Source organism: Schistocerca americana, chromosome 5, assembly GCF_021461395.2.
Source record: "Schistocerca americana isolate TAMUIC-IGC-003095 chromosome 5, iqSchAmer2.1, whole genome shotgun sequence".
Lineage (NCBI taxonomy): Eukaryota > Metazoa > Arthropoda > Insecta > Orthoptera > Acrididae > Schistocerca > Schistocerca americana.
The window spans coordinates 313,409,440-313,421,221 of NC_060123.1; the positions used below are offsets into that span (position 1 = coordinate 313,409,440).

Here is an 11,782-nt window from a genome sequence, read left to right on the forward strand (position 1 = left end):
TGTTCTTGATGGGAGTACTGCTACAGTACGCACTCAGCCTCGTCACGCCAATGTCAGGGAAGGGTTGTAAAATACGTGGAAGTTGTTACCTGTGGCAGAGTGTATGTCCTGTAATTACACTTCTGGCCATTAAAATTCCTACACCACGAAGATGACGTGCTACAGACGCGAAATTTAACCAACAAAAAGAAGATGCTGTGATATGCAAATGATTAGCTTTTCAGAGCATTCACACAAGGTTGGCACCGGTGGCGACACCTACAACGTGCTGACTTGAGGAAAGTTTCCAACCGATTTCTCATACACAAACAGCAGTTGACCGGCGTTGCCTGGTGAAACGTTGTTGTAAGGCCTCGTGCGAGGAGGAGAAATGCGTACCATACCGTTTCCGACTTTGATAAAGGTTGGATTGTAGCCTATCGCGATTGCGGTTTATCGTATCGCGACATTGCTGCTCGCGTTGGTCGAGATCCAATGACTGTTAGCAGAATATGGAATCGGTGGGTTCAGGAGGGTAATACGGAACGCCGTGCTGGATCCCAATGGCCTCGATCCATGAGTCAACAGATGGGGACGTTTGCAAGACAACAACCATCTGCACGAACAGTTCGACGACGTTTGCAGTAGCATGGACTATCAGCTCGGAGACCATGGCTGCGGTTACCCTTGACGCTGCATCACAGGCAGGAGCGCCTGCGATGGTGTACTCAACGACGAACCTGGGGGCACGAATGGCAAAACATCATTTTTCCGGATGAATCCCGGTTCTGTTTACGGCATCATGATGGTCGCATCCGTATTTGGCGACATCGCGGTGAAAGCACATTGGAAGCGTGTATTCGTCATCGCTATACGGGCGTATCACCCGGCGTGATGGTATGGGGTGCCATTGGTTACGCGTCTCGGTCACCTCTTGTTCGCATTGGCGGCACTTTGAACAGTGGACGTTACATTTCAGATGTGTTACGACCCGTGGCTCCACCCTTCATTCGATCCCTGCGAAACCCTACATTTCAGCAGGATACTGCACGACCGCATGTCAGGTCCTGTACGGGCCTTTCTGGATACAGAAAATGTTCGACTGCTACCCTGGCCAGGCCATTCTCCATATCTCACACCAATTGAAAACGTCTGGTCAATGGTGGCCGAGCAACTGGCTCGTGACAATGCGCCAGTCACTACTCTTGATGAACTGTGTTATTGTGTTGAAGCTGCACGGGCGGCTGTACCTGTACACGCCATCCAAGCTCTGTTTGACTCAATACCCAGGCGTATCAAGGCCGTTATTACGGCCAGAGGTGGTTGTTCTGGGTACTGATTTCTCAGGATCTACGCACCCAAACTGCGTGAAAATGTAATCACATGTCAGTTCTAGTATAATATAGTTGTCCAATGAATACCCGTTTATCATCTGCATTTCTTCTTGGAGTAGAAATTTTAATGGCCAGTAGTGTAACATAACCAGCGAACATAAACAACATTCTCCAAAGTGATTTGTGCACCAGGTGTAAGCCTATAGAATCAGATAATTACACAACGACGCCAATATGAACGGTTACTAAGTGTATCATCTAGTGATGAGTAGCTAGGCAACTTGAAAAGGGAAATGGGAAGATAAAATCGTTACTATCGCAAAAAGCGAGCCGTTGCAGTCATTATTGAAAACCGTTACGGGTCGCAGCATCGGTCTTCCTCATCCATAGTAGATAAGAATAATTTAAAAAACCGCTATGTTGGCCAGAGAACTAAGCGATACCGACCGATCCCTGCTTAGTCTCTGCCTAAATACGTTTGTCTGCGGTAATGGGGGGGGGGGGGGGGGGAGCATGTGGCTAGCATTCTCCCTCCCTCAGTCGTTCTCTCGGGGACGAGCGGACTCACTTGATGCTACCGGGGGTCAAATCCAGGACGTCCGTGTGGCAGCCATTTGTGCTTGCCGCCTAGCTACCAACAGTGCTGCGTCAGCCAGTGACTATTTCATTTCAGCGAAGAAGCAAAGAATGCAGAGAACAAGTGTTCCACGCCTTTCGACGTGACTGTACTCAGACAGCTATTCAGCCTGTTACGTAGAAGGTAGGAGAAATCGTTCCTTTTTTTTACGCGCTAGTCTCCTCCGTCGTGCAGGAGCACGCTCGCAACAATTTCATACTGTTTGCCGCTGCGTTGCAATATCTTCGGTGTGAAAGGTGACGTGGCTCTAATTCGGGAGCCGCGATCGCCGCTTTCCAGTCAGTGGACGCCCGGAAAGTTCACCTCACAAAGTGTTCACCGACCGGTCTCAGCGAGTTTAAAATAGCAACTTTCCATCTCGAAAGCTGCTGCGAACCGTTTTGTCGCTGAAACTTTGTCAGAACCCGACATTAAATAAACTCCTACTCCTGGCACTCTATCTGCAGATATGCCAGTGTTGATCCAACAGCAACACTGTACACCACACTAGGTACTTTTCTGAGATGACTGTAAAATTTGAAATAGACAGTCTACTCAACCAATTTGCGCAATTTAACCAGCTATAACTACGGTTTGTATATTAAGATAAAGACCAGATTTACAGCTATTTCGGGAGCAACATCACATTTTTCCGAGACATTGTACATAAAAACACTTAATAGCTAAATTTGCCGATAATATTTTGCACCCTTTAGTGATGTATTTAAAACAATAATGTTAGTAGCAAACTGCCGGATAGCAGTACGTGTTAAAACGTCGCTTCCGAGACGGGGAGGTGCGCCGGTCCGAGTAGAATCCACCAGGCGGATTTGCAACGAGGTCGATGTACCGGCCAGCCTGATTGTGGATTTTAGGTGGTTTCCCACATCCCAGTAGGAGAATACCAAGTTGGTACCCCAGTCCCTCCTAGGTTACACGATGCGCAAACATTTAGAAAACTTTCCTACAGTTTCACGTGAATAACACTACACGCAGACACTTGGGGTACACACATTCATTCTTCGCCGGGGGTGGCGGGGGAGGGGTGGGAGGGGGGACGGAGCGGCGAAGATGCGGGACGGAAAAAGAAAAAGAAGAAAGAAGAATATAAGTAATAATGAAGTTTACTGACGAAAACGAGTATAATAATCTATAATGCTGTTTGTTCAAAGGAATATAAGCTTCGGGCTGGAGACACATCAGAATCTCGAGATCTATTCTGGAAATAAGGTAGCATCACATCCCTTGACCAGACTTTATTCTCGACGATGTTGTTCTGATACGCAGTACATGGCAATGATATGCGTCACTTGTCATCATAGTCGCCATTATTGTTCTAATGTCTTTTGGGAATGGATGCCCGTATAAAAGAAACCTGCGTCCCATCATATCACTTCCTGTTGGTATACTTCAAGACTATTACATTTGTGATTCTCTTGACTGCAAGAATTTACCAAGCAGCTTTTACTACGACTGCTGTTCTGAAATGTGAAGTTCTTACTGCATTCCGCGTGTCATTAATCAGCTGCACCACTTTTGAATGTTTATTCTGTAGTATAGGAACTATCAGTGATTAACATCCTGCAAACGTAATTTTTACTTTTTGTTTTCTCAAAGGATTTACTTTGTACACTCCTGGAAATTGAAATAAGAACACCGTGAATTCATTGTCCCAGGAAGGGGAAACTTTATTGACACATTCCTGGGGTCAGATACATCACATGATCACACTGACAGAACCACAGGCACATAGACACAGGCAACAGAGCATGCACAATGTCGGCACTAGTACAGTGTATATCCACCTTTCGCAGCAATGCAGGCTGCTATTCTCCCATGGAGACGATCGTAGAGATGCTGGATGTAGTCCTGTGGAACGGCTCGCCATGCCATTTCCACCTGGCGCCTCAGTTGGACCAGCGTTCGTGTGGACGTGCAGACTGCGTGAGACGACGCTTCATCCAGTCCCAAACATGCTCAATGGGGGACAGATCCGGAGATCTTGCTGGCCAGGGTAGTTGACTTACACCTTCTAGAGCACGTTGGGTGGCACGGGATACATGCGGACGTGCATTGTCCTGTTGGAACAGCAAGTTCCCTTGCCGGTCTAGGAATGGTAGAACGATGGGTTTGATGACGGTTTGGATGTACCGTGCACTATTCAGTGTCCCCTCGACGATCACCAGTGGTGTACGGCCAGTGTAGGAGATCGCTCCCCACACCATGATGCCGGGTGTTGGCCCTGTGTGCCTCGGTCTTATGCAGTCCTGATTGTGGCGCTCACCTGCACGGCGCCAAACACGCATACGACCATCATTGGCACCAAGGCAGAAGCGACTCTCATCGCTGAAGACGACACGTCTCCATTCGTCCCTCCATTCACGCCTGTCGCGACACCACTGGAGGCGGGCTGCACGATGTTGGGGCGTGAGCGGAAGACGGCCTAACGGTGTGCGGGACCGTAGCCCAGCTTCATGGAGACGGTTGCGAATGGTCCTCGCCGATACCCCAGGAGCAACAGTGTCCCTAATTTGCTGGGAAGTTGCGGTGCGGTCCCCTACGGCACTGCGTAGGATCCTACGGTCTTGGCGTGCATCCGTGCGTCGCTGCGGTCCGGTACCAGGTCGACGGGCACGTGCACCTTACGCCGACCACTGGCGACAACATCGATGTAGTGTGGAGACCTCACGCCCCACGTATTGAGCAATTCGGCGGTACGTCCACCCGGCCTCCCGCATGCCCACTATACGCCCTCGCTCAAAGTCCGTCAACTGCACATACGGTTCACGTCCACGCTGTCGCGGCATGCTACCAGTGTTAAAGACTGCGATGGAGCTCCGTATGCCACGGCAAACTGGCTGACACTGACGGCGGCGGTGCACAAATGCTGCGCAGCTAGCGCCATTCGACGGCCAACACCGCGGTTCCTGGTGTGTCCGCTGTGTCGTGCGTGTGATCGTTGCTTGTACAGCCCTCTCGCAGTGTCCGGAGGAAGTATGGTGGGTCTGACACACCGGTGTCAATGTGTTCTTTTTTCCATTTCCAGGAGTGTATGATCTAATTTCAGTGCAGAAGTAAATGAAAGACTCTGCGTCATCTAATATCTATTCTTGAGCAGTGAACCACCTAGTCTGCATTTTAAAGTGTGTCTTGATCTGTTTTCTACACTTGAAGTGATGATTTCTGAAGCATGCCAAAAATGTGATCTGTTTTACATGCGTTGTAGCAGCGAACCTTGGTTGAGGCGTCATTCCTTCTATGGTGATATCGGAGTAAATATTCACTGTAGTACTTCTTGTGGAAAGAAGATTAAATTAAAGAAGAAACTTGTAGATTGTCCTTTCATTGAGCTGCATGTTGTTGTGTTCATTTTGCCTTTCAGCACCAACTGTTAACCTACAGAACTAACCTTAAAGATTATCCAAAAGAATTTTGTGATTTTCACTGTCGAATTTCCTTGGTCAGATCAAAAAAAACATAGTAGGTGAAATGTTGTTATTCAGATATTTTTAACACAGGTGGTGAAATGTTACGTTCAAAGAACAGAGTAGAGGCTGTTCAGGAATCTAACTTGTAACTGATAAAGAATCTAAGCTTAAGGGTGTCCCAGGAAAGTAATGACAAACTTCGACATGTTGTAGAGAGTTTCTTGAGGAAGAAATCGTGGATAGGTACCCTCCTCCAGAAATGTCATCCAACGACGCTACAGAGCGTAGAAGTTATAGGCACCGGTGCCTGCCATTAGCCCACCCCTTCAACAGCAAACGTGACTTTATATGCTGACGGACCATAGGTGGAACGTCTCGTAGTGTTCGTTGTTATTCAGTAATTGCAACTGATTTCTACGATCGCTAGTGAAGAAGATAGACCTAGCTGCTGCCAAGACAATGCTTGTCTGCTATGAATACGGTGCTCTGTTACCTCGGTGGATGACAGTCGTGGACATGGGTTTGCTTCTGCATTTTATTTTTCTCCTGTATACCGAAAAACATGGTAGATTTTAGATGGTTCCATGAGAAAAATAAACTTTGGATGGAAACCAACGTCCAAAACTGGCAACCACCAAGGCAACAGAGCATTGCACTCTCCTTGTGGGTGGAAAATATCCCCTCGGTAAAGCCTTTCTACGCAGCAGCTAGCTCCATCTTCTACACCGGCGATCGTAGCAATCAGTTGCGATCATTGAATAATAAACAACTTTGTGACACATTCCGCCTATGATCCTTCAGTGTACAAAGTCGTATTTGCTGCTGGAGGGGTGGCCTACTGGCAAGTGCCGATGCCTATAACTTCTACGCTCTGCAGCATCGTTGGATGACATTTCTGGATACGGGTTGCTATCCTCGATTAGTATCCTCAAGATGCCCTCTACAACCCCTCGACGTTTGTCGCATTATTTATTAGACACCCTACATACAGATTTGTTTAAGCATTTGAAATTAATAACAGGCCGTTTCAAAGTGTTTACATCAAACGTCTAGGGGTGGTAGATCAGTCATGGAGAACGACTTTTATTAGAGACAAAGTGTTAGCTGCCACGCCCCAGTGACGCTAGGCATGCTTTTGTGTTGGTTATGCCCCCGAGAGGCGGCAGCCGCGCGGGGTAACCGTGCTATTTGGGGCGCCTTGTCACGGTTCGCGCGGCTGCCCCTGTCTGAGGTTCGAGTGCTCCCTCGGGCATGGGCGTGTGTGTTGTCCTTAGCGTAAGTTAGTTTAAGGTAGATTAAGTAGTGTGTAAGCCTAGGGACCGGTGACCTCAGCAGTTTGGTCCCACAGACCTTTCCATAAATTTCCAATTGAGAGGCGGGGTGGCATGGGTAATGTGCAACGCGCGTATGCAGTGAGTGTTGCCTCTAATACAGTCATCTGCTTCACATGTCAAGAGGAAGGCTCATCAAAATTTAAGTTCCTGACTCACTTCAGAAATATCTTTCTCCACATAGAGACACTCGTTCTTAAGTTTTTCTTATTGAAAATCATTCTATCAACCTACTGTGGTAGGTAGTAGCATGCAGCACACTCGATTATTAGACACTGATAGTTCGATGAAATCTCGACGTGTCAGGGTCGTCTCTTTAGAACAGTCGGTAAGTGTCACTGAACACTTAAAAAAGGTGTGCCGCATGACTTGATCTGTTATCTTAGACATTTGATGCAAATACTTGCAGATGATCTGATGATTTGGGGGAATAAGGAGGAGGAAGACCAGTTGGACGTATGGGAACGAACAGTACAGGAATATGGGGTGAAATTTAGCATAAGTAAGAGTGAGATGGTTATCAGAACGAGAAAGAATGGGAGAGAAACAACTGGAATAACAGTTGGTGGGGAAAGGCTGAGGTGAAAGGAGAGTTTTCAAGTACCTAGGAAGCCTGATACAGGAAGATGGAGGAAACGTCAGAGAGATAAACGAGCGGGGGAGAAAAGCAGAAGCATTTCGGAAGAGTGTGTGAAGCCTGATATGGAGCAAGGATGTACCCGAAATCAGTAAAAAGGTTATATACCGGTCATACTATGTCCCGATCCTGATATATGCATCAGAAACGTGGGTTATGAAAGGAAGAGAGAAAAGGCAAATACAAGCTAGTGAGATGAAATTCTTGAGAAACAGTATTGGAGGGACAAAGATAGACGGGTTAAGAAATGAGACGATGGTTCAAATGGCTCTGAGCACTATGGGACTCAACTTCTGAGGTCATTAGTCCCCTAGAACTTAGAACTAGTTAAACCTAACTAACCTAAGGACGTCACACACATCCATGCCCGAGGCAGGATTCGAACCTGCGACCGTAGCGGTCTCGCGGTTCCAGACTGCAGCGCCTAGAACCGCACGGCCACTTCGGCCGGCAAGAAATGAGACGATCAGAGAGTTAATGACGGTGGAACCATTTCAGGAGGAGAGAGAGAAATCAAGGCTGAGATGGTATGGACACGTTAAGAGAATGGAGGAGAAGATGATACCCAGGAGGATACACTAGATGAAACTGGAAGGAAAGAGACGAAGAGGAAGACCGCGAGCCAGATGGCTGAAAGGAGTAGAGGAATGCGTCCAGAAGAAAGGGGAAGACTGGGCCAAGGTGAAGACGGAGAGATGGTGGCAAGACAGAAGACGATGGAGAGGCCTATGTTGCATACAGACCCGGCCAGAGGGTGGAAACTGTCCAAGAGGATGATGATGACCTACACACACTGACGTGAAAAAGGCATGGGATAGCGATATACACATATACAGATGACGATGGTATCGGGTACGCAAAGGATGATAGGGCAGTGCATTGGCGGAGCTGCCATTCGTACTCAGGTAATTCATGTAAAATGATTCCCGAAGTGATTATGACCGCTAACGCAAATTAATAGACCTTGAAAACCGAAAGGTAGTTGGAGCTAGACGCATAGGACATTCCATTTCGGAAATCGTTAGGGAATCCAATATTCCGAGCTCCACAGTGTCAAGAGTGAGCCGAGAATACCAGGCATTAACTCTCACTACAAACAACGCAGAGGCCGACGGCCTTAACTTAGCGACCGAGAGCGGAGGAGTCTGCATAGAGTTGTCAGTGACAACTGACAAACGATGATACGTGAAATAACCGCAGAAATCCGTGTGAGATGTACGGTAAACGCATTCGTTAGGACAATGCTGTGAATTTTAGCGTCAGTGGGCTGTGACAGCAGACGACCGACGCTGGAACTTCTGCAAATAGCACATCACCTGCAGCGTCTCTTCTGGGCTCGTGACCATATCGATTGGACCCCAGGCGACTGGAAAACCGTGGCTCGGTCAGATGAGTCCCGATTTTAGTGGGTAAGAGCTGATGATAGGGTTCTAGTGTGGCTCAGACCGCACGAAGCCATGGACCCAAGTTGTCAACAAGGCACTGTGCAAACTAGTGGTGGCTCCATAATGGCATGGTCTGTGTTTACACGGAATGGACTGGGTCCTCTGACCCAACTGGGCCGATCATAGACTGGAAATGGTTATGTTCGGCTACTTGGAGACCATTTTCAGCCATTGATGGAGTTCATGTTCTCAAACAACGAAGTCATGTCACCGGGCCATAATTGTTCGCAATTGGTTCGAAGAAGATTCTGGACAATTCAAGCAAATGAGTTGACCATCACCATAGCCCGTCATGAATCCCATCTAACATTTATGGGACATTATAGAGAGATATGTTCGTGCACAAAATCCTGCTCCGGCAACGCTTTCTCAATCATGGACGGTTATAGAGGCAGCATGGCTAAATATTTCTGGGGAAGGGGGGGGGGGGTCGACTTCCAATGATTTGTTAAATACGTGCCACGTCGAGTTACTGCACTATGCCGCGCAAAAGAACGTCCCGACGCGATGTTAGGAGCTATCCAAGATTTTTGTCACCTCAGTGTACATGAGTTAGAAAAAGGTACTTCAGAGCTGTAAGAACTATAATTAGTCCAAGTCGTTAGCATTTTAGCGGCCTTCTGAGCTTCAGCTAAGTAATGCTGTCATCTGACAGACATAGACGGAATCTTTCGGCGTGGCATTTAAGGCCCATCAAAGCTCATAGCTCCACGCCCTGTGGTTCTTAACACTTCACGCAAGTCTGTCCTGTAAAAAAACTGTTCAATGCAGTAAATTATTGATAAGGGGAGGCGACAATAATTTTATTTCAAATGCCATCACCAGGTTTGACAGTCTGGAAAATAACGAGCAGCAATTTTCATATACGAAAAACAATTGGACACCTATTTCTTGGATTAAACTACTGTTACCAGTTTGTGGTATCTTCCGCAAGAACTTTGATAATCGTTTATAAATGGTAAACAATTCGAGTGGGGAAATTCATGTTCTCATTGCAGCATTTTCTACAGAGGTATTTGGATATTTTCAAAAAAAATTCCGTGATTCAAATGGTAGTCTTTTTTCTTGGTTATAAATAGTTTTTTTTTTGATAGAGTTGTTGCGAGGATTATGACAATTATTGGGATAATGAATCTAATAAAAACTCTTGTAGATAATATTAGGATTGTTTTTCTGGATTTATGTCAAGCTTTCTGACTGGAAGTCAGATCTCGAACTATACAGCCATTTGGTTATAAAATCAAGAATTTTATTCAAACGAACTGTTTAAACCGTTTGCGACTTGCAAAGTTACTCATAACGAACTGTTTACAGCGTTTGCGACTTTGGAAGTTACTCACACGCAAAAAGTACACAATTTTCTAGAGATTACGCATTACGTATTCCAAATCAGGCAAAATGGTGATCCTAACCTAAGAAAAATCGGCGTCAGTAACCCCATGCGGTTACGGTAACAAGTCGGCTGAATACCATTTATAAATAAAATTCAACTGTAATATTCTGTAGCATTTAGAGAGTATTAGACTTTATTACAGAAAAAGGTCTGAAATACACATAAATAAACTTCTAACTTTTGAGGGATACATCGAATTCTTGATTTCCACTGCAAGACCTCAATGAGCATTCATTAATGATATTTCTCTTTTTTTTCAGATGAAAACTTAGCCGAGGCTAAGAAACTCATGGAAGAAGACTGAGTAAGCAGAGCGAGGCAACTGACGAAGTTTTCATGACACATCGCTTTTAAGGCTAAACTAATTCTAAGAACTATTAGCAAATCAATTTTTTTCAAAAACATGGCTAATGTATGCTATACACTTCTGTAGAAACGACATGATTAAATTTTGAGTATATGACGTCCAGTCTTTTCTCCAAATGTATTTTGATTTTGACTTAAAATTGAAGTTAAGATTCCATTTTCAAGCAACGGGAGAAAGCAGCCCAAGTGCTCGTCTGTTAATCTAAGAATGAAATAAAAATAACAGAGTATTTTTATTTTCCTATAATATGCTCTTCAACTATGCGAAACACTTACTTTGAAACATTCAGATCCTTGGAAATCTTGTCAGTCGTCCTGTCATTTGGTGAATTTATAAGCTGAAATGATAATTAAATCGACACCCTAGCTGCAAATAGACGTTGATATACATCATTGGGGACATTTTGAAAATGTGTGCCCCGACCGGGACTCGAACCCGGGATCTCCTGCTTATATGGCAGACGCTCTATCCATTTTTTAAATCTCATTTTGTTCGTTGTTTAGTTCGTTTCATCTAATCGGGGCGGACGTCGCAAGACACCCGTTTCAGTTCGTCGATGATCCATTAACTCAGTTTTTTTATTACAGAGGGTAGCTAACTCTCTGACCGAACACGCTGAGCTACCGTGCCGGCTATAATGATGATGAAAGACACACAACACCCGGTCATCTCGAGGCAGAGAAAATCCCTGACCCCGCTGGGAATCGAACCCGGGACCCCGTGCGCGGGAAGCAAGAATGCTACCGCAAGACCACGAGCCGTGGACGTCCATTCGAGCCACCGAGTCCACAGAGTATAGTACGCCTGCAGGGGCTTATCCCTTGCACGCTCCCCGTAAGACCCACATTCCCAACATGTCCACACCACTACATCTATTAGGCGCACTATGAATATAGGGATAAGGGATAAGTCCCTGCAGGCACACTATACTCTGTACCCTCAGTGGCTCGGATGGATAGAGAGTCTGCCACGTAAGCAGGAGATCGCGAGTTCGAGTCCCAGTCGGGACACACATTTTCAACATGTCCCCAATGATGTATATCAACGCCTGTTTACAACTAGGGTGTCTATTTAATTATCATTTCATTCTAGAGAAGCTGCACGGTCATCAATGGTATCTGTTCTTTCGGGAACAGATGCTACGTAATATATAATTTATAAACTGTTCATTTGCTTGACCTGTTATTTGCTGTCGTATTGATGCCTCATCGGACTGTGTGTACACAGCATTTAGCGGCAACTTACTCCTGAG

The 11,782-nt window shown here is 46.0% G+C and overlaps 1 protein-coding gene across 1 annotated transcript in view; it reads left to right on the forward strand.

The window, feature by feature from the left end:
• LOC124616338 (integrin alpha-PS1-like) overlaps nt 1-10,545 on the forward strand; it is a 146,814-nt gene extending 136,269 nt beyond the window's left edge. Inside the window, exon 7 of the mRNA XM_047144645.1 lies at nt 10,424-10,545. Coding sequence (XP_047000601.1) covers nt 10,424-10,467 — 44 coding nt within the window. The 3' untranslated portion in view covers nt 10,468-10,545. The remainder of the gene's footprint in view (nt 1-10,423) is intronic.
• The last annotated feature ends 1,237 nt before the right edge of the window (nt 10,546-11,782 follow it).